Source organism: Dendroctonus ponderosae, unplaced genomic scaffold (assembly GCF_020466585.1).
Source record: "Dendroctonus ponderosae isolate FM_Combo_2020 unplaced genomic scaffold, Dpon_F_20191213v2 Dpon_F_20191213_1, whole genome shotgun sequence".
NCBI lineage: Eukaryota > Metazoa > Arthropoda > Insecta > Coleoptera > Curculionidae > Dendroctonus > Dendroctonus ponderosae.
Genome location: NW_026017110.1, coordinates 59,880,184 through 59,903,295, shown reverse-complemented (window position 1 = coordinate 59,903,295; position 23,112 = coordinate 59,880,184). Strand labels below are relative to the sequence as shown.

The following is a 23,112-nucleotide window of genomic DNA, read 5'->3' as shown; positions in this document are numbered from 1 at the left end:
TTCAAAACTTATCGCTTATCGCATTGAAAGTAACGACTTTTTGATAATCAAAATTAATTCCTGGGATTCAGTCGTTTATCTCTATTCATCAATTAAAATACGTTTCGGTGTATTTTCCCACCATCATCAGTTTTTATGAGCGTTGTTGCTGCTTTAAGCCTTGGCATACATTTCTAAAATGTTGTGTGGAAAAATACACCGAAACGTATTTTAATTGATGAGACAATAAATGACTGAAACCCAGGAATTAATTTTGATATGGAATTGAAACACAGTCAGGAAAGTATGTACAATTTTTGGTAATGGACAATTAGGCTGGTAGTAGAGGTGATAACGTATTCCGGCAGTGGGGGTGACTTCAGCATTTGCCGGTAGTGAAAGTACCACCCAAAAACGCTTGAACACCAACATTTCAACGAGCAGAAAAATTACCCGCACTATCGCATAATGTTGTCACCTCCACTACTGTTGAGGTCCTTATTACCAGAAAATGTCACCCCCCGCTACAGTAAAATGTTGTCACCCCATCCCCACGGCCGATAATGTCACCTTTACTATCGGAAAATGTTGACGCCCTCTAGTCCGGAAAAGCAAAAGATCTTGTCACTGTCAATATTGTCACAGATTTATGTGTTTTTTGGTAGAAGGGGTGACAACATTTCCGGTTGTGGAGGTGGCAACATTATGCGATAGTGCGGGTAATTTTTTTGCGTGTTGAAATGTTGGTGTTCACGTATTTTGGATGGTCAACAGGATGCAGGTCGAAGCCTCGAATAAAAACCGTTTACTAGCACTTCAGCTCACGTGCACACTTAATTTTATTTTCGGAAAATATTGTCCCCCCACTCTTGAAAAATGTTTCCTTCTCCACTATCATAACCTTTGCTACCAACGAGAGTCCGACTACCTCCACATCTAGAGATATAGAAAATAACCTCACATGCGTGTGCACGGCATGTTTTGCGGAAGGTTCCCGTACCCAAGGTCCGAAAAGCGGTTTCTCACATCAAATTCTCCTTTCAGCTGCGGGTGGTAAAAACATACAAAGTGGCACTTAGATACTGATATTTTCCGGGTCGATTTTATTATTATAAATATCTATTATTGCAATTAAATTGAAGATTATTCGTGCGCTCCTCGATTTTATGATCGGATATGAACCATTGAATCTGATGGGTTTATTAATTGAGGAAATATTTGTGAGTTTCATAATACATGTACATATTTTGTTAATTTTGTTGATATTTTTGGCTTTATTGGTGCTTCTGTTAATTGACAGAGTAAATTTAATTTAAATTTCTATCAAATTGTAGAAAAATTGGAATTTCAATATAATTTTATTAAATTTTGTGGTTCGTTGATGTCTAATTTACAAACATTTTTTTAAATAATTTTTACTTAGAACCAACGAGGCCAATTGTATTAACTTAGGTCGTAAATGTATATATTTTTATTAATTGAATAGAATAGTAACTACGTTACTAAGTTGATTTTTAGAAAATTTGTTGTATATATTTAAAACACATTCAAACATTTTTTTAATGAGTAATTAAATTAATGCAGTAATAAATAAATGCAATTTATCTTATAAAGAGTGTTCTGATTATTTGTTAATAAATTTGCTGCTAAATTATTTAGTATACTATTATGCTCTAATTAACACATATTGTTTTACATAAGTAAATTGAATTGATTTCCAAAACTAAACCTTACAGAAGGATATAATTTTGCTTTTAGTGTGTTTTGAATATGGATCAATTGTAATATCAATTAACTTGTAAAATTTTTATGTTACAAAGGTTTGTTATAGGATCTACAATTAGAAAATGTGAGGAACTCATGCGTAGGTTCGCAAAACTCTAGTTAATGGTAGCATAGTAAAAACATTAATACCAAAATGTTCATACGTTTTCTAATAGGAGATTCCGAGATAGTTGTCGAACATTTGAACAGTGTTGCTTATTTTTAATTCCGATTTAAGGGGCTTCGATAAACTCTTATACAAAGTGAAATTGCATGAAATCTGTTTGTTTTTCATGCGTAAACGTATCAACAAACAAAAATAAAATGTTAACATAGTCAATCGGCACACTGTTAAATCGCAAATAATTTACGGATATGTAAAATTGGCTACAAGGAAACAAAAATTTGGTGCAATTCTCCTCCATTTGGACTACTATTGTATGCGCTGTAGTGTGATGTCGGAAAAAGATTTACTTTCTATTGAAAAGTATGTTTTTGACAGCTTTAATGTATCAGTATTGGCGCTTACAAAACTCTTCCCATGCCATTACGTGTGAATATCATCCATTTAAATAGCAACATGCGAAAAAATCAATTCGCCTTGTATAAGAACTAGTAACTACATTGCAGTTTTCATATATTTTTTCTACAAGTCCTTAGAGGAATTAGTGTAAATGTAATATAATATGATAAGTGTTTCACATTGATTTGGGTTTATTCATCGGGTGATAGGCTACTGTAGATATTTAAGTGTTTTTTTTATTTTAATTGCTGCAGTAATGTTTCTAGCAATTACCTCTAAATGCATCAACTACACACAGGACAGTTTATTGTTGTTACCCGACTATTATTTTCGTTCTTCTTTTGGATATTTAACTTAACAACGCTTTAAAAAAATATTTAAATTGTCTGGTGGGTTTTTCTATCTGTGCTTCAAAATTATCGCGTGGAAATTGAAAATTGTACATTATTGTTTACTTTCAGTAATGAAATGGAGGCAGTTCTGGGAAATTGCTATAATCATTAAGGCTGCGAACTATTTTGTATATTATATCCACTTACCTACTTCTTCATATTAGTAACAACGGATGTTTTCAGTATTTAATGTCCAAACAAATTGTTCACCACCATCTATGTTATGTAATTGAAAGCACTACATGGATTTTCTCGCAATATTTTTGGCATTTGATGAGTTTTTTCTACAAAGAAATGTAAGAAGATACCACGTAGTAATAAGTGCAGGCTCGAAGCGTACGTGATTTAAGAGCATTATCTGCACTATGAATAAAGATAATAAGTTCTCACAGGGTTTAAAGTATTTTTATTATGCTAAAGCGGTCAATTTTGATATGAAATTGTCGGGGCTTAGACAACGATAATGTAGAAAGTTAATTCATCAATTGAATGCCAAAACTTTGCTATGGCATAAATAGAAAGCATTTTTTATACTGTAAAGGTTTCTTAAGTCTCGTGAGTTCAACGAATGGAACGAAAATTCTAAAATCGCAACACTTAACTAGTTATTCGCGCGAGCGTGAGATTTAAACAAAAATTTTTGTCTTAATAAATCATTACGGGCATCCAAATAAATAGCATAAATCTATTGTTTTGATTATAGAGAAATTGGAAGTCTGTAACTAAATTACAAAGCACACATTTTTTCCTCGGATCTTTGAAATTTAAAATGTACAATGCCAAATTATTAGTTTCGCCTCAAGAGCTTATATTTATTTATTTTTTATTTGTAACCATTTGTGTATTTAATTTTAGTTATTCGTAGGAGGGCACTCAGAATATTTAAAAAGCATAGCTAGCGATTTAATAGAAAAAAAATTAAAGCGATAAAGTTAATTAGTTTAAATCATAATATAATTTGGCGTTGTATCTTAGAATAGTGCGCAGTTTTGCACAAATAGTTTTATAGAACATGAAATTAATTTTGGATTTTCATGAGAATTCGATAGTTTTAATAAGAATTATCTTTTCGCAAAACAACTCAATTATGAGTTTGATGAATGGCGCACAAAAAAATCGTACGAATATTCGTTTTATTTCATTACATTGTCTATATTTACATAATTCCTTCATAAAAATGCCAAGGTCCTAATAAGTGTTGTATGTAATGTAAAGACGAAATCTAATTAATAGTTGGTAGCAGTAATGTCAAATGTGTATAACAAATTTTCCATGTTTAGTGGGATATTGATGATTGTTTTTAATAACTACGTATTATGTTTTTTTAAATGTGAAATATAATATGTAAATAAATGACAACCAAAGTCTTTATGTACTGCAAATAAAACTCTAAGTCTACCGTGGGTATTTTAAGAAACAACACTGAGAATTTATTCACAAGAAAATACTTTAATCGCAAATAAATACAAAAAATAAGTAGACTTTACCAACACAAGTATAGCCCATTCCAAGCTTTTTAGCAGTCTGTTCTGAGCTATGGAAGAGTATTAAATATTTTTGTTTCTGTGAATTTTTGCCGTGCTGTAACAATAATGTGGTTGAACAAAAATTATTTTTTTCTAATCACCGGGAACAAACGCTACCACGCAAGATGAAATAAAATCTCAGATATAGTAAATTGCAAGCATTTTTTACACACAAATCTACCGTTTGTATTAAATATTTGGCAATATATTCTGTCAAATTTGGCACTTAGTAGAAATTAGGAAATTAACATCGAAAGAGATATACACTTTTGTCAGACATATTTGGTTAGTTGTGTATAAAACTCTTCCAAGCACACGTGAAGCTGATTAAATGTAGGTCGTTCTTCTGAGCTCATCGCCCAACAATAGGCCATAACAGCGAATCTGAAACAGCAAATAATGCGTGAGATCTTTAGCTTTTGAGGATGTTTGCAACTTCACAGTTTGAATGTTATTCTAACACTTACAGTTCGTCTGGACAATTTATTGGCTGCGCCAACCGATATCCATCTTTTAAATAGGCCCCCATTTCAAATGGGTCAATTTCAATATAAGGCTGTTGAGCCAGAGTCGTTAATTCCCACAAGAGGACTCCAAATGACCAAACGTCTGAAGCACAAGTGAAGGTTTTATGGAGGAGGCTTTCCAAAGCCAACCACTTAACTGGCCTGTTTTCATTGTCTCCCAAACAATGATAATCGGATGGGAATAAGTCTCTGGACAATGCATTGTCCGCTATTTGCACGGTTAAATTATCATCCACCCTGCGAAATCAAACTTTTAAACTGATCGCCAGTTTGGACTGAAATGTGAACTTACACACAGTTTCTTGCCGCCAAGTCTTTATGCAGTAAATGCTTCTTGTGAAGATACTGCATTGCCTTGATAATTTGCAAAGCCATATGCACCACTTCTTGTGTTGTTAAAGTGTGGTGAACACCCTCAGATGAGACTTTGCATTTTTGTAGAAATATCTTCAGATTTGTGTTGTCATTGTATGGATAAAGAAGAAGTGGGGTGGTGTGGTCTTCAATAGAAACCCGCAAAATGCTCAGAATATTCTTGTGATTTAGTGAATACATTGCCATCCCTTCTTGGAGAAGTAAAGATATTTGTACTTGGCTCGCATGCTCTGCTACAGTCTTAATTATTACAGTCTCTTCGATTCCTTCTTCGTTGGTGTAAGATCCTTGATATACTCTTCCAAACGTGCCTTCCAGTACAATGCTGGTCTGGCGAACTCTGCACCTGAAACACACAATTGTATGCGATGCTGAAAATGTTCAAATAAGTACCTTTGAATGGTTAGCTCGGTAATTCTTTCTTGTAAATCCCTTGATCTATCATCTAATAGTGAGTAACTGGGCATTCTTCTGAAACTTCCATAGGAAGAAGCATTTACACTATTCCTAGGCAATGCGGCTAGAAACGTTGTGGTAGTTGTAGTGGGCGCACTTCCGCCACTTTCAGTCGTTCTGATTTTCTTATTTTTCACGTAATACAAGGTTATCAAAATTGCTAAGACGCATATAAGTAATACTGCACTACATACTGCTATATAAAAAATACTTGACGAGTTTGCGAATTGAGGTAAATTATTCACCGTCACAGAACGGTCAACGTTCGCATTCAGACAGGGTTTCTTGCTCAGAATCTTAAGATTATCTGTTTTGTCCTTAGCGAAGATAATGTCGACAATAATTGATATATGAACTTCCGCTTCTACAGCACCGGAACATGGTACATTCACTGCGAAAGTTTGAGAAGACGACGGTACATGACCGACTGAGGGTATGCTGAGTCTGGTTTTTGGAATTGCTTCTGTGTTGGACGTTTTTACTTTTATAGAGTACGCAATCTGAAAATTAAAAAACTAGATTTTATCGCCTTTCACCATTATTGCGGCTTCAAAAGCCATCAAAAATGAATCGAGCTAGTTAACAATAAGCAACTGCTGAAGGACTGGAGGAGTGATGGAAGCACACTTTGCTACCTATTGTTGTACAAAATTAGAAATTTCAGGTAAATCTGTTAGCATTTTTTGCGTGTTTTCATTAAAATGTTTCCTATAAATAAAACTGATCAAATCCTTCGAATCATGTTACACAATAAGACGCAGTACTGTTTTAACACATCTTTATCTCTAGCGGTTCAGAGTCTTTTCATCATAGTACTTTATCTCCTATGTACTTCAGCTGCGCCATTAAGTGGTTTATACTGTAAATATTTCGGTTAAACGTTAAAAAAACAGTCCTTGCAGTTTCGCCGCAGCTCACAAGTAAATTGATATGCGAGCTTGCAAGCTGATAAGGATTTTAATATTGCTGCTACTTACTTGTTGTCCCTCAATGTTTTGCCACGTGAAATATAAATCGTTTACAGTTGGGGGAATTAAGAGGGAAAAATTTAACGCATGTTGGCTAATTAAATCGTCTCTTATATAATACAATTCGGCTGGGATTCCTACAACAAAAACATGTAGGTATTAACTCTACTAAAAGTTAACAGAATTTTGCATTGGGGCATTGAAAATCTTTGAACTTTTAAGACTTTGAAGATAATCAATCAATGTTTTTTTGGGCTCATAAACATCAAAATAAGCAAATTAAACATTCTTTTTAAAAAATGAATTGAATTCAGGGCTCCAATGACTGATTGATGGGGACTTGAGAAACGTGTAGTTTAAATCGGTAGAACCATAATGTGTACTTACCTAAACCTAATAGTCTTTGTACTTCCTGAGAGCTTAAATATAGATTTAAATAGGCACTGCATGTGTTCACATATAATATTAGATATAGGTTTATAATCAAATAATTGGCAAGCTTCATCTTCTCAACAGACCTTAGCAGAACTTTTCCTTAAAAACTCAAAAACCCTGGCTCAATAAGGCCATTATGAAATTCACATCGTAACTGTAGTTTATAAGGCCGTGTTTACGTTTAGAGTTTTATTATGATCACTTTAATATAGAATTGAATTTGTATGTTTCCAAACAACGCCCGCATTTTGACCAGAGACTTTTGACATGTGCCCAGTTTACGCCGTTGTCACATTTATTCGTGGGAACAGCAGTAGTTTTGAAATAATTAAACATTTTTTTTTCACCTAAGCGACGAGAGATTTTTGAGCTTTGCTTTTTTCGAAGACTTTTTGAGTGAAACACCGTTTTGTTGCCTTAATTCTTAAGCTTTAAATTGGATTTATCTACACTGTCTTTTAAATAGAGTCTTTATTTTATGTAAAACAGCTAAACTATTTCAAGTTGCTTAACTGTCTGTAGTGATATTCAAAAAGTCGCCAAATTTTACAGTCGATTTCTGATGAAAAAGTCGTTAATTTAGGTTTGAAATCCGGCGCTTGACAACTCGGTTTCCATCTCCACCTCAAATATGAGTCTCGGTGCCAGGGAACTCAAAATCGCTAGAGTGGCAACCAATTATACACATAAACTGTTTTACGTTATATTTAAACTAAATGTATACAAATAACACTAAATGTTTTTAAGTGACTTAAATCCGTAGCTCATTCTGGGAAAATTTTCCTTAAATACTCATTTTAATTAATCAAATTACACATCCTTACAATTTCTCTGGTTTGTTCGGATAAAATAGAGTCTGGATATGTTGTTCTTATCCAAAATCGCATGAGCTTCACTTAGCAATTCTGGTGTTAGTGTTTGGGTTCTGGCTAAAATCCAAGCATTCCCTAAAAGCCAAATTACATCACCTCTAACCACTTATGAAACCTTTAGTTATTGGAGAAATGTACTTGAATGTAGAAATCCCATATTGAGGCATGACCAAACGACTGTGTAATGTTCGTAATCCGTACCAAGAACCCAATAAGGTGCCGCAAACCTTTCTAAAATAGCAATAAGAAATCAAAGTCTTATCAAATTTTCGCGAATTTTTACCTGGTAATAATGAAAAAGCTACGGATAGTTTGGCTTCATTTGTAGGACCATCGAATTTTGCTTCGCCGTTTATTGAAGCCTGCATTCTGGTGCTGAAAAATCACAGAACCAACAAAAAATAAATTTTTTAAGCTTTTCGCCTAAATTCTAGGTATCTAAATTTCTCTCTTAAATACGCGATCGTCAAAATAAAAGAATTTTGAAAAATTCTGATTGAGTTCCGCAGCATTAGTGAATAGAATTTAAATTTTTAGAGATTTGTTTTGGAATTTCTGCTACAAAATACTGAGCCTAAGTTTGCCTAAGTTTTCAGTTCGTTTGGTCTTCCAGAAATTAAGTGCGGTAGTAGTAGAAAAATTCCTATAAAATCCTGGATAGCTGTCGAACAGCGAGACTTAAAATTTGATATGGACTTTTATCTAGAAAATATGAAAAATCCAGGTTTCCATCTCTTCAGGCAGTGAAGAATTTGACTGCGTAATAATCGCCTATATACAGGGTGTCTCATAGGCACATGATCAAAAGAGTACTGCGATATTCTTTGGGTCAGAAGAAGATGATCTGACCTAACTGTTATTAACAAAAAATGTCTGGCTCCTCTGCCATTGATGGTCAAAGTTCTTCAAGAAATTTGTCTTTTTTGAAATATCGAGAGAATTGTGTGTTTTGGTGAAACTTGTTGTGAATTTGTTCTTATATAAGACTCATATTTTGATGAAACAATCGAGTTCAGCCGTTTTGGACAAGTGATGAATTCTTGAGTGTCGTGGTACAAAAACTACCAGAATTTTTTATTTGGTGGATGGAATCAACTCATTTTTTTGTGGTTGATGCCCTACTAATTTATTCACAATTTTACTCTCTTTGTAAAATCTTGTAGCATTCATACTTTCTATGCAAAAAAAATATGTCTGTTTTCTTGCCACGTAACAATGTTAGACATTAAATGCAAATACGCGCCGCGTAAATGCGTACGTTTTTTGAAGAAGTTTTACCATCAATAGCAGAGAAGCCAGACATTTTTGTTAATGAAAGTTAGGTCAGATCTTCTTCTTTAGATGCAAATAATATCGCAGTATCCTTTTGATCATGTGCTTACGGGACACCCTGTATACCAACTCAACGCTTACAATGTGAGACAAATGTGAAAAAATCCCTGATGACGACACAAAAGGGAAACTTTCAGGTCTTTTACTACCAACTTTCTGCTACAAAATTCACCTTTACATACATCTCCATTTTTTTCGATCCCCTAGAGAAACAAATTGCGGGAGCAATGTTTACATGAAAAAACTACATTAATCGTTCTTGAATAAAATGACGCAAAAATTTAAAATGTACGAATTACTAGGTAACGTCGAAACTCTAAGGGATTTTATATCGAACTTTTAGCCTCCATCCATTAGATGGTGAAGAAGTTCATTGCTGAATATGGGCCCCCTTGTTCCGACTCTCCACGCACAAAAAAACTTCTAGGGTTTCTAAAATCAACTTTTTGTTACTACAGCTTTAATTTTTTTTGCGAAAATAGACAGTAATTATTCAAATATGGTGCGCCCATTGGGCTTTAAAGTAACAATTTTTCATGCAGGAAAGCATTATTATTAACAATATGTGTTAAATAATTGTGATTGATTGCCGATGTGATTGTATTAGTAATGATGTTGATTTCCTGGGATTGGAAATGGTAAATTTGAAAATTACAGCAATTTCCAATTATGTATAGGCAAAAAATGTTATTGTATTTTTGCAATTCGATTCGCTGTTCATTAGCTTCGGTATATTTTATTCGATTAATCAGCGTAATTTTCATACGTGTCTATGCATTATTAATTATGTGTAGATGCATATCAAATCCGGCATAAATTAAAGGTTGATGTGTCTGATAAAATTGAGCCCCCAATGGTCTCAATAAGAAACAATCTGCACGAGGGCTTAAACGGTGAATACTTTACTTACATAGCGCTAGTTTGAGTGTTCATTACTGTGATGGTTTCGTTCTCGTTTAACGTGTAAGTTGCAGTAACACATTCTCCTCCGAACTCAAAAACAGCAAAGTACCTTTCCAGTTCGTACCATTTGCCCATGTACTGAAATGTTTCAAAATCTTCAGAAATTTCCCAGCCAGTTAAAGAGGAAAATGTTTGCAAATTTCCTACAAAACTCACTTTATCCGCTTCAAAGTTATCCATTGCTGTGACATTTGGACATTGTCCGAACGAAACCACTTGTCCCAAACCTGTCTGTGCCAGTACGAGTAGAAGGGCAAGTCTCAACATGTTGCACTGTATGTTTAAAATTGTATGATACAAATTGAGCAAACGTGTGAAAATAAAGACTTCTGAATGCAGCTGTGGAGCTTTTATTGCCCTGGTACTGTTAGCTCATGAGTGTATTGCAGTAACGGAACATCAAATTATTTTGTTCAAGTGTATAATTACTAGAAACGGGTATCATCACGATTAATGAAAACAGTCGATTTGAGGTAAAGAATGGAATACTGTAATCGATTTGTCATCCAACGTAAATGTATTGTGTTGTGCGTTTTCCGAAAAAAAGAGAATTGTGTCGGTTTACGTTTAGGCAAAAAAACTGCAAAAGTTTTCCTACAGAAAAACGTTTATTGATAACTCATCTTTTCTATGAGAAAAATAACAAATAGCTATTGTGTAAAGTCCTCGAATTCAGTGTCCAGACTAATTCATAAATAACCCCTAAAAATAAATAAGATGTTTTGTACCAATGTGCATAATACTACAAAGTTGCTGGTGATCTAGATATTTAAATAACAGTCTCAGGCTTTTTCTATTAAGTTGGCTAAGAGTGACGAAGCTTTGCTTCCCTCTATGGGAGTTTTGGTGTTGCCACCGTCTGCTGATGTTGTTTGCGCTTCTTCAGCAGTAGACGTAATTCCTTCACCTGAATTTGTTGTTGCTTCAACAGTTTCATTTTTCTCGTCCACTTGGCCCTTTTTCATCAGCAGTTCGGCTATAGGTTGAGCTCTAACGCTCAATCGTTCTCTATTATCCGCCTGCTCAACGTTAGTTGAAGACGAGGCGATACCTAAAGCTGCATTCAGATCAGACGCTGCAATTGCACACCCTTCTTGATCAGTTTTCACGAAAAACGTTCGGCTAATTTTATTGGCGTCCAGAACGCCGTAAGCTTTTTGAAGAGTTGTGGCATCGGGAATTCTTTCTCTGGTCATCAACCAGGCGCTTTCTGAAAAACACAATTCGCAGTTTTTCTAAAGGACTTTGCATTACGCGGTGCCTTTAACGATAATCCGTGTTTAACGTTAGTCACAGTGATTTCTGCAAGTAACTTTTAATTATTCTTCCGGTGCGATTTCAAATATCTAGATGACTAATTTATTAGCTTACAATTGTAGTAATGAGAAATCAACATCAGCCAGTCTTAATGAAGGTTTTTCAATTCATTTCTGTATGTCATTCAGCCGTACAAAGGAGTACTTACGTGCATTGATTGGCCCCAAGCCGCTGCAGCTCCAAATAACTGCATAGTTGTCATAATCCGTATCCAAAATCGTTAGAGTCGATGTGGTTGAAATGGGGGTTGTATCATATTTAACAGCCAATCGTCCTTCAGATTTTTTCCCCGTTAAATCCATGTGGCCTCCTATTACGCGCTTCACTCCAGTACTAAAATGTATTATTATTATTATTATTATTATATTATTTAAAATTCAGCATGGATATGCATGCAAAATACTCACAATCTGTTGGTGACTTCATTTGAGATATAAATTTTACCATTTGGTCCTACAGCATAGTCAGCTACCACACATCTGGAAGCCACTTCAGAGAACTGGAAATATCGCTCAGCTTCGTACCATTTGCCCAAGAATCGGTTCATGTCGAAATTCGCCATTGGCAAATATTCGGGACAGAATCCGAAACTCGGAATCTGAGCCTGGCAAAAAGTAGCTAAACAGAATAGAATATACAGCCAATACATGGTTGAAGATATTTTGTGGTCCATTTCTTGGCCGGTTCCTTTATATAGTCAAGTACCGGTACTTTCTGACCGCCGATGTCAGCAAAGTGGTACCTGGGCGACAAAGAAAGTAGGAAAAGTTTGCACATCTTGGTTCAAAATGGGTTTTTTCCTTTACTGAAATGAAAATTTATTTAATTTCGGCAAACTCTCGGAAAATATAGAAAGTTATCTTTAAACTTCAGTTCCGGAAATTGGGAATGAACGGTTTCTAAAGGGCATTTCTGGGACTCAAGCTCGGATGGATCTAACGTTGTTTTAAGCCAAATTAAAGCAATTGCTTGCACATTTGGAATTTTTCAATCATTCGGAGTACAAACAGTGAATTCCATTCTATTTTCTCGGCTAATGTAGGTATAAACCAGGTTTCTCACTTGCGTAACAAAAAGCGTTTTTTTCGTAAACAATTTTCTAAAACGTGTCAGGAAATTTCCGGGAAATATGGAACATGGCGAAATTAAAAAGCCGTTTTGCTAATCCCTGAAACTGCAATTCCGATATTGATAAATTTTATTTTTACGGGTAAATTCAATAAAAATCCATGTTAAAATACAAGAAAAAAGCACATCTTTTGAATTTTTACTTGGTGATACTCTTCACTTTGTCACGAGTATTTTGGCATTAATTTTTTTAACGCAAAACTGAGATCAATTTGCCCAATTTAATGTGAAGAAATCGACCATTTTTATTGACACCAAATTATTATAATATGAACTTTTATAATCGATGTAAGTATTTGTTATATTTAAGGACCAAAATTTGTCTGCTGCATGCGCCTTGAGTTTAACTTTTTAATAATATCTGGACTTTTAATATTTAAGCAAATTACCAAAAACTTGGGTCAATTGCGACTAAAAAATATTGTAAGTATTAAATATTATTCGGGGCTTAAGAGTGACAATTATTCCACCAAATCAAACATTGTATCATTCTGCCTGCGGAACTTGAAAATCAATAATTTGCTGTGCCAAAACTGGCAATTATTGAATACAAAATCTCATTTTGAAAATAAAAATATTGCTTGATCAATTTTGGTTTACTTGGATTCAACTTCTGATTTTGCCTTTTTAAATACCCATGGTATTTCGAGTGAAAACGAAATTCCCACACTGAATGCGTTGGGTTTCAAAACATAGTTTTTGGTTCAAAAATATTTATAGTGTTAAACGGTTCTCCACTATTAAATATGATCAAAGGCAATGCCCTACATTGGCCTAATGAACTTGTGACCAAAACCTTCTATTCCAAACCGTTCGGAATTCTGTTCTACTTTGCTGCAGTTGTGCGTATTTAGATTTTTTGTCCTTTTCCAATCTAAATCTTATTGCTGTTTTTCCTCATCAGCAATTGTAATGGTGAATTTAAAGTTTGTGTTCCTAGCTTTCTGAGCCTTGCTGAACTAAGTAGTAATTCTTAAACAGAACTTACTCTGACTTACCGTTACTGCGATGGAAGTGTTAATAATTAATAGAAACGCAACTAAAGCTCGTCTATGTTGGTAATGCGATAATCGTTAAAGCAAATAGATAGTATTTGCATGTCTTTATTTTCGCATCTCTTCAGGAGAAATCTGTGTGTTTTCCAATTCGATACCCGATCAAAAATGCTCATATTTATGGCAGTAGGCAATTTCTCACACTTCTAGCAAGATAATTAGAAAATTCCCAAAACACGATAAATATTGAAAGGTTAAGTAGATCATCAGCGTACGTACGTGTTATTGTTGGTACAATTGATAAGCTCTTGCATTGAACAGGAAGCATTTGCCCAATCCATAATATGCAGTTTAAAGCATTTAATTTAAGAATTTCAACCTCCGATAAGCAATGAAATAATTTATCTTATAATTAATAGTTGAAGTCCATCCATTAAGTGTTCTTAATGCTTTGGAAGCGCGCATACGCTACCATCCTTGCTAGTATCCATTATTGTACGAGAAAACTTAAAACGAATAGTTGAGTGGTAAATTTACATGAACAAACTTCGAAGATAGTGTTAAGGCATCAAATATTGGCTTTTAATTGACTTGGTGGATTGTTCGTCGAGCTTTGTTTAAACGCAAACCGGACCTTGACTAACTGGATTTTACAGAATCTCCCCAGGCCATCAAATGTTACAAACATTTTTAGTCTTAATGTGAATTGTTTTCAGAATGTTGCTGTGGTATTTTCTGTTAGGTGAGTGAATACACTTTAAATTACTCTGTCTACGCGATAATTCGCAAATGTTTGGTTCACGGTATTGTTTGTTTCAATTGGCCAACCTCCATTTTAAACACAGTTTTATAAAACGATTCGATAAAACAACCAAAATACTACCATTTGATCTCACTAGGAGCCTTGAGGATGTTTGATGTTTTTGTAAGATGGATTTTTGAATATCTGCTAGCTTAGTTTAAGTCCTTAAAAAGCATAGATTTGATTCATTTTTCAAGCACAAAAATACTGTTGCTGTAAGTAAATTCTGCTAAAGTTGAAAATCTAAAGAACATAAAATACCAATTTTTTCGGGTTGTGAATTGCTGAAATATATTTTATTTGACTGCTTGTCGACTTCGTTCGACCAGTTCGAGAACGAAACACTATGAAATTATTGAAAAATATTTCCCAGTGGTTTATTTTATGCATATCCGATGAGGTAAAAAATTCAAGACAAACTGAGCTTCTTAAGGAGCCTTGAAAACGAAATATTCCCATGGCGGTGTCCTGAATTGGGCATGATGTAATCGGTCAAAAAAATTTCAACTTCAATTTAAAATTACTTTTATTTAAATTGTTAATCTAATGAGCGATAGTTAATGAAGATTTCTGTCTGAAAAGCAGGGCCTTATTAACAAACAGTTTGCGCAAAAAACGCACAATTTAAAATCTAGAAGATTTTTTTAAGTTTTAGCAATCAGCGTTGTAGAGCCACAGCAAAACGAGAGTACCACTGAAGAATTTGGTAGCGACGATCCATTTTATCCGACTCTAGAATGGTCCGACGTGTTCGACTGGAAACTTTTAACAGTAAATTTGGCCACTTTTTCGAATAGATTGACTAATTCCAAACAAACAAATTTCCAGGTCCTCTCCAGGAAATCTCCAAACATTTTATTTTCCCCTGCTAGTCTACAGCTGGTTTTGTCAATACTGTATGAAGCGTCCAGTGGTGCTACGCAGAACAATTTTGAGGACACTTTGCAATATATCACGAAAAAAAGCATCCGGGAAAAGACACGAAGAACAATCGACGCCCTGCATGTAAGTAAGTATTACTTATTTAATCGGCATTAAAGACAGCTGCTTTTGAGCCAAAGAGTTTTTCTCTTAACTTGTCGGATTTCTGGCAGATTGAAATTACGTTTGAAGGACAAAAACTTTACGTTTCTTTCAAAATTAAACATCTTGCCTGGACTCGTTTTGAATCAAAGAGTGTTTCGGCTTTTAAACTCTCAAACTACAAGGATGAATCGAACCGGAGCTCTCGGACCTTGAAGAATTTCCGAAAGATTGAAAATACATTTGATTTGACGCACATAAAATTTCTCCTTTTTTTGCAAAGTTTAAATCGGCGACAATTTTAGCTTGTTTTGAGTCAAAGATTTTGGAGTTTCAATCTAAAACGATCTGGATGAATTGGACCACGGCTGTGTTATCTTCAGGACTTTGATTGCTTCAGACACACAAACCTTTTTTCTCTTGAAAAATTAAACATCGGTGAAAGTTTGCACTCGATTAAATCCAAAGTGTTTCGGGTTTTAACTTCTAAAACTCTCTGGATGAATCGCTTCTCGTCTCTCTTAAATTGATATTTTTGGCGGTTTAAAAGTGACGTTGAGAGAAAACTTTTTCTTTTCATTTCGTTTTTGACGCAAAAGAATCAGTAAAACACTTGGCTTGTTTGCGGCGAGAATCTTTTAAGTTTTTCAAGTCTTTCTAGATGTATCGGTCTGTAGCTCCTTAGGATTGCGAAAATTTCGCTATAATGAAAATGTGGGGTCGAAGAAGAAAAAAAAATTCTCTTAAACTTTTAGAGTTTAAAATCAGTGAGTTTTAGCTCGTAAAAGTGTTTTCTGTTTTCCTGTACTCTCTAACATTGCAGAAAGTCCAAAGGGTATCTTAGAGTTACCTTTAAACAGCAAAATCGATTTTTTCACAATTTTAAGTTTAAAATCCTTGAAAAATTAATTTTGTATGAGCTAAATCGAGTTTTGGCCATCAAAATTAAATTGTAGCCCGTTAATCTTGAGGACTTTAAAAGGCATTTAAAAGACGAAAATAATCTCTTTACAGGAACTTTTGAAAATCAATCATTCATTTCGTTTTGAGTGTCTATCGAATCCTACACCTTTATACGTTTCCAGGTCTGCCACTTGCTTACCTTAAATAATTTCTGGCGCCTTAAACCTTCTAACTATCATCTTTTTCTTCCATTACTTCAAATGTTTTAACAATTAAGTTAGAGCCTAATGTGAATTTCCTATGCGCTTCTTCACTCTCCTGATCGAATCAACCTTGGATGGTTATTGATGAGCCACATTATTTGCCAGGTGAGCCCCACAAGTGAAAACAGACTGAGTTTAAGTACTAGAATATTTCTGGACTCGAAGATCCGAATTAAGGACATATATGCGAAAAAAATCAAGGATAACTACAATACTGATGTGTTTCCTTCGAATTTTACCGACACGGAGGCGACTAGTGCCACTATCAATGCATGGGCCTCAGAGTATACACAAGGTGCCATAAAGCGACTGACTGAACCTGGTTGGTAAAAATTTAAAAAATCAAATTGTTTTTCCATTGCGGTTCTTACTTCACAGATGATGTTCGAGACATGATCATGCTGCTGGCCAATGCAATCCATTTCAAAGGCGTTTGGAGGTATCCATTCCCTAAGAATGAAACTTGCGTTGGCGGCTTCTATACTAATCCTGGGACTAAGATTTATGTTCCTTTTATGACCACAACGAATTTGTTTTACTTCCTGGAGTCCCAGGTGTTGGAAGCCAAGATTTTGCGCCTACCATACAAGGTAAGAGCAACGTCCAACATTTTGTTTGCAGATTTAAGCCGTTTTCTTTAACTGCATGCAGGGAAACAGGTTTTCAATGTTCCTCATCCTGCCGTTCGCTCAAGGAGGCCTGCCAGCTCTTCTGGAAAAAGTGAATCTTTTAAACCTTCATCGAGAGCTTCACTATCTGGATAGGCGAGCGGTTTTGGTTTCAATCCCCAAGTTCTCCTTTAAACTGAAAGCAAGTTACAAGGGTGTTTTACAAGAGGTAAATGAGCGATTTTTGAAAACGGGCAGTTTGATGAGTTGCTGTTTTAGTTTGGACTGACCAAGATATTCCAAAACTCTGCAAGTTTCACTGGCATTGCTGAAGGCAACAGCAAACTGCTAAGAGAGCTGGTTGTGTCCGATATATTGCAGTCTGCAGGCATCGATGTGGATGAGGAAGGAACTGTAGCATTTGCAGCAACGGGTTCGTAAATATACCCAGTTGATGGTTGATAATTGAGTTGCTGAAACTTTGTTTCAGACGTAATAATCGGCAACAAAATCGGGGTCCCAGAGAACGTGTTCAATGCCACTCATCCTTTCATATTTTTCATCCAAGATGACAATAGTGGCACCATTCTGTTCCTGGGCAAAGTAGACAGTCCTTTATATCAGGACTTGGAGATCAAGAAAGAACTGGATGATATTGAAAAGGATTTTCAGAGCACGTGAAGAACTTGTTTTGGCAGCGCAGCCATTCCATTTTTTCACCAATTCCAAGTTTATGTTTGTATTTTTTGCAGTAGGTTTTCAAAAAATTGCACGAATTATGTAAAAGACAGATAGTTTCGCCAAAGTTTCATACTATTTAGGAAGGTAAATGATTATCCGTTTTAAAATAATTTGTTTGCTGTTTTAATCAACCAAGTTTGACCAATCCAAGTAAAATTGTTTAATAAAAAAGGGCGAAATCTCAGTTTTGGCCGGAATATTTATATTGTTACTGTATGAATCATGGAGTTTGTCTTCACTTTGGGGTTTGACATTCACAATGTGTGTGCAAATTCAGTGTTTTGTGTTTGGGAAGCTGAAAAACGCAGGTAAGTAGTTTTTATTCCTGACAAGTAAATTGTGACTGCTTGAATGCGCTTAAGTTAAGAAAAACAACCTCTTTCAACCTTGCTAAAATTTATAATTTTTTGAATTGAAATTAGCAGAAAAACCTGAAGTAAATTTGGAAATATTGCAAAGTGAAACGCAAGGTATTTTGGAATTGAATGTAGGTAGAAATAAAACCAGAGGAGCATTAGGTGAGGGATTTTTAATGAAATGACGGGCAATACTATAACTTTATTTATCTTATAATTGAAGTATTTACAAGCTATCTTTACAAAGCTAAAGAGAATACTAAGTTACCACATTTGTACCACTTTTCTAGGCAAAAACTTGCCTTACATAGCAAAGTTATCAAAATGTGCGCTCAATTCCAGTAAAGCTACATTAATTCGAAAATCGCAAAATAACTCTTCTCCGTTTCAGCTTTTAAATTTGCTAACATTTAAAAATACAAGGTGAATTCCTAAATTTACACAAAGAGGTAGATATCAAAATAATTTAACGCGTTTTTACTTGATTTACTGGATTTTATACAAAGATAATTCCAACATCTCACAGCTAAAAACTACACACCCAAGTAACACCACTCGATTTGATACTTTTCTATATATAAAACTTAACTTTTGTGATGGTTTATCATTCTGTTTATTGGAGAAGTAGAATTGTTTTTGAGACAGGCATAGTAACGTAGATGTTCAGGACATTACGTATATGCAGTGTTTTAATTTTTTTTAAGTTTCTATTTAACTGTTTCATGCTGCCGAGAGCTCATTAGAAAGAATAGAGAGGTGTATAAGTTAATTAAGTAGATAGATTTATTGTAATTCTTACAATTTACTTCTTTGGTGTGTATATTAAAAAAATATACGATCGTACATTCCAGTTTTGTAGTAAAAACTATAAGCTTGTTATATACAAATTTTTACATACAACAACTAAAAATGCTTTCTTGGGGATATCCAGGATAATAAAACGAAAACTTGCGCCACAAATTTAACGGAATGTTGGTTTAAAAACGAATTTTTGATAAAAACAAACTAAATATCCACATTTCGGATTTTTCAAGTTAAATAATGCTAGCGCGTAATCCGAAGCAATTTTAGTTACTGTATAATAAATCATCTACTTGTGATGTATATAACATTGGATTATAATAGAAATATTTTTTTGCAATATAAATGTTTTTTTCCTGCGAAAATCGGGCCAGCCGAAAATTTCAAATCACTTGTCATACACACCACGCGCAGTTTAGGTACGTAAAGTCAAATTGAACACATCGGTTGGAATTACGTCTAATCAATAAAAAAAAATAATGTGGTCAACAGTTGAACTGGACAACTTGGTTTTTCGTAACCGACACGCCTTTCTAACAAAAGGCAACTAAATATGAGTTTTAAATAATAATGCACCCAGCTAGCTTACTGACAAAAATCAATTTACCTGTAGGTTTGTAGAATTTGCTATCTGAAAGATTTCCGACAATTTTAGTTGTTAGTAGCAATAGAGTTAGGATTTAGCGGCTGTTGATTACTTTTCGGGTCAGGACGAAGTTATATTCTACGATGGTGTGAAAGTCCGAAAAACTCACCAGTTGCATAGTTGTTAATACATGTTGGTTTTTTAGGTTCTTTCGTATTGACGTTGGAATAAATTATTTTATTAGATCGTGAATACAATACATAAGTTCAAAATAAGCTGGGCGATCAACGTCGTTAAAAATAGACGACTAACTACCTAAAAAGTTCAAATTTGGACAGAAATGAACAAAGAATGGAATAGCTTGCTTATAATAAGGCACTCCTTGATTTCCAAGATATACGAAATAGATGTATTTCGCTAATTAGGCGTTGTGCCCTTAGAAAAATCAATTTACTAATAAAACTGACTTTGATAATTCAACCTGCCCATCAAAAATGATCGAGTTAAAATCAGCTAATCAGCATATCACAAATTCGGATTGGAGTCGTTCTAGGCAACCATTGTACGACTCCAGTGAAATGGAATGTAAATACTATTTAAGCTCGTGCATGTTTTTACTCAAAAGTAAATTATTGTGGGGTCCAGATAAATGTCTGATAAGTTCGGGCAACGAGTCGAACGACAAAGTACAAAAACAGCAGTTAAATCGTCCAGCATTGCCATCGGTCGAAGAAATAACATTTCTATGCACAGAGCACAAGTGTTTTAGTAAATGGGCTTTCTGCTTGAACATAGCTACACAAAGTCTGCAAGCAAACGGTTTTTCGCCAGTGTGAACACGCAAATGAGTTTTCAAATTCCAGGACATCCCGAACTGTTTACCGCAGTACTCACACCTATACTCGCGCACTTGAACGGCTGGCAAACTCTGTTTGCTTCCAGTTGCTTGTTGCGAAGTCTCTGCACTGTCTTCAGCTCCAGGATTAGAGGAATATCCAGGAGGAGGTTCACGGGGTTCGTCGTTACTTTGCGATGGGTTCACTGCAGTTTGGCACAAAGTCCAGGCACCCCAAGTATGCTCAAATGACTGATACGCTTCCGACACGAGTCCCTGATCTGCACTGGGCGGTCTGTATTTCACCACTACACTTTCAGGAGCCGAGGAAGTATCAGGGTGTGTTCCAGGAGTAGGAGTGTGAGTCCGATCAACTAAAAACGGAGGAGCCGATAACGACAAAGGATGATGAGCTGCTAATATGGGGGGAAGATTTTTATATCGATGACTCGTGTGATGACCTGCATCCTCTATGTAGGATGGCGAAAACGGTACAAACGGCGGGTTTTGTGCTGGAGAGTTATGGAAACCAGGACGTCTTTTCCGATGAGGCGTTACCACGTAGTTATCGGGACTTGGCACTAGCGACATCAACTTTGGGTCGGCTATGGGCGGCTTGATTTGCGAATAATCTTCTTGATGCTTCAAGTCTATCGGCTCTGTGTACATTAAGCTCTTACGTTTCATCCGATGAAACTGCGAAAACTCATGCACTTTCGGCGCGATCTTCACAGATGTTTGCCCTATCTTTAGCGTATCTAAGTTTTTCTGATCACCTCTCTGAAACAAACAGAACACCCATCAAACCAATTCGGTTTAAACAACAATTCCACATCGGATAATAAATTAGTAAAGCCCTGCTACACAATGTATTAGTGCTTTACTCTTTGGCTGCTAAATATTCATTACCCTGATGCCTACCAATGCAGAAGATCAGGCAAAAGATCGTTTCTCATCTTCTTCAATCTGTTTATTTTCATCAAATAGAAGTCTTTTATTTTATTAGTGGCGTGTTAGTTCAAATTGTTATCAGCTCACTTCGCTTTATCAATGTCAGCATAATTAAAATTCAAATAATTCGCGCTGCAATTGACGACAGTTGACTAGGAAATTATGACAATTTTTGTTTTTATTATACTTATAATAACACTCGCATGCAGTTTTTAAATTTTTTGTACCAGTAGTCACCGTATGAAGTATACAGGGTGATTCAAAAGTATTCTGAGAAACTTCAAGAGGTTTTTTCAAATAATTTACACATAAAATGTGTCACTGTTTACTGTATCTTGGACATACATATTTTTTTAAGTGAATGTTTGAGAACCGTGGATACACGAAGGTGGCACGGAATCAACCCAAGTTAAATAAGGATCAAATTGTGCCGAGCGTAGAGTGCACAAACCTTATTAGTGGCAGGCCTTACTAAAAATTAAATGCGCATATGTGAATAAGACGGCGCATTATTAGTGGCACAGTTGCAATGTGTGGTCCATATCTGTCTATTAATACATCTGTATGTTTATTACTAAAACTTTAACATGATGTATATTTGTAGCGATGCCCTTAATAGTATAATATTTGCGAATTTCCAAACTAAGCAGTGCAAAAAAATGGAGGAAAATCAAGTGGCCCTAACACTTCCATTACAATAACAACTGTTCAGTACTTTACCTCTGAGTTATTTTCCCGTTCGCCTGCCCCATCATCTTTCTCGGCATTCTTAGTACTAATTGATAAATTCACAGGGTTCGGAGATCCATTGCTTTGATCCTGAGAAGATGTGTCCTCCGCAGGGTCGTCTTCATCGTCTTTGATTTCGCCTTCCTCCTTTTCATCGTCATCCGTTTCACGTTTAATCTGAACGGCGTCGGACGTTTCGTTATCGCGCTCCCAGCTGCTACCGCCATCATCGGACTGGCTTTTGGCCTCTTCAGAATTTGAAGACTGCCATACGTCCGATTTAATTTGAAGCAGCTCGAATAATTCTTGAATGCTCTCCAGCTCACTCGACTGAAAATGTCAAAGGAATATACCGAGTTAGTAATGGCCTTGTCAAATGTCATATGCTCAGTATGACAACACTGACAACATTGCAATTGTCTAAAATGTACCTTTGACAGAAACCACCTATGAGAAACTTTAGCTGGCAATTTGAATGAAAGTCAATTTGTGTTGTTAAAATGTCATAAATACCTTAATGCAGGCTTGCCCATTGTAAAGGAAATCCAGCAGATGTTTGAGATGACAGCTTTTGATCCCAGGCAGCAAAACTACGCTTGGGCCGTGCGCGTGCACACTCTCGCCGAGAATCCTGCGCACTAACGGACTGGCAGTTGCCATAATGAGTTTATGAGCGCTCAGAGTGCTCTTGTCGTCGCAAATAAACGTCATATCGGCGTAGTTTTCTGAGGCGAAACAAGTTTTGATCTCATCGACTATGGTAGCATGGTGTTTGCCGTAGTGGAGGGTTAGTAGGCCGTGAGAATCGTGTTCTTCTGAGTACATGGCGAAATTCGTTTTTGGAAGAGGACCACCTAAGAATAAGGATATTATTTAGTGAAAATTATTGCACTTTATTTGCTTCCAGTAACGTTGAAAGCACCTGAATTTCACTCTAGCAAGTTTCGTAAAGAGACTTCGAA

The 23,112-nt window shown here is 35.4% G+C and overlaps 5 protein-coding genes across 7 annotated transcripts in view; 1 reads left to right on the top strand and 4 right to left on the bottom strand.

The window, feature by feature from the left end:
- Positions 1-4,087: 4,087 nt before the first annotated feature.
- Positions 4,088-7,256, bottom strand: LOC109541090 (tyrosine-protein kinase Dnt). Its single transcript, XM_019909799.2, has 6 exons — positions 6,898-7,256; positions 6,520-6,647; positions 5,480-6,042; positions 5,004-5,432; positions 4,652-4,948; positions 4,088-4,568 (listed from the first exon to the last, which is right to left on the bottom strand). Exons 1-6 carry the CDS (start codon positions 7,013-7,015, stop codon positions 4,457-4,459), a joined length of 1,647 nt encoding a protein of 548 aa, XP_019765358.1. The 5' UTR covers positions 7,016-7,256; the 3' UTR covers positions 4,088-4,456.
- A 379-nt stretch (positions 7,257-7,635) lies between these two features.
- LOC109541066 (apolipoprotein D) lies at positions 7,636-10,570 on the bottom strand. Its single transcript, XM_019909752.2, has 5 exons — positions 10,269-10,570; positions 10,060-10,190; positions 8,101-8,192; positions 7,956-8,048; positions 7,636-7,892 (listed from the first exon to the last, which is right to left on the bottom strand). Exons 1-5 carry the CDS (start codon positions 10,377-10,379, stop codon positions 7,756-7,758), a joined length of 564 nt encoding a protein of 187 aa, XP_019765311.1. The 5' UTR covers positions 10,380-10,570; the 3' UTR covers positions 7,636-7,755.
- Positions 10,571-10,701: 131 nt separating this feature from the next.
- Positions 10,702-13,798, bottom strand: LOC109541065 (apolipoprotein D). Of its 2 annotated transcripts, XM_019909750.2 has the most exons (4): positions 13,556-13,798; positions 11,837-12,234; positions 11,578-11,762; positions 10,702-11,322 (listed from the first exon to the last, which is right to left on the bottom strand). In XM_019909750.2, exons 2-4 carry the CDS (start codon positions 12,100-12,102, stop codon positions 10,895-10,897), a joined length of 879 nt encoding a protein of 292 aa, XP_019765309.1. In that variant the 5' UTR covers positions 12,103-12,234; positions 13,556-13,798; the 3' UTR covers positions 10,702-10,894. The 2 variants fall into 2 exon arrangements, with proteins under 2 accessions (XP_019765309.1, XP_019765308.1); XM_019909749.2 differs by having other exon boundaries at positions 11,837-13,798.
- A 98-nt stretch (positions 13,799-13,896) lies between these two features.
- On the top strand, positions 13,897-18,002 carry LOC109532903 (serine protease inhibitor 27A). Its single transcript, XM_019898040.2, has 8 exons — positions 13,897-14,294; positions 15,004-15,125; positions 15,183-15,359; positions 16,649-16,865; positions 16,922-17,133; positions 17,195-17,380; positions 17,431-17,584; positions 17,642-18,002. The coding sequence occupies exons 1-8, from the start codon at positions 14,270-14,272 to the stop codon at positions 17,830-17,832; spliced, it is 1,284 nt and encodes a 427-aa protein (XP_019753599.1). The 5' UTR covers positions 13,897-14,269; the 3' UTR covers positions 17,833-18,002.
- Positions 18,003-18,435: 433 nt separating this feature from the next.
- LOC109532902 (transcription factor Ken) overlaps positions 18,436-23,112 on the bottom strand; it is a 35,849-nt gene continuing 31,172 nt past the window's right edge. For both annotated transcript variants that reach the window (XM_019898038.2, XM_019898039.2), the window contains 3 exons: positions 22,664-23,004; positions 22,142-22,480; positions 18,436-21,250 (listed from right to left, as the gene is read on the bottom strand). In XM_019898038.2, the coding sequence (XP_019753597.1) occupies positions 20,228-21,250; positions 22,142-22,480; positions 22,664-23,004 (1,703 nt within the window). In that variant the 3' untranslated portion in view covers positions 18,436-20,227. The remainder of the gene's footprint in view (positions 21,251-22,141; positions 22,481-22,663; positions 23,005-23,112) is intronic.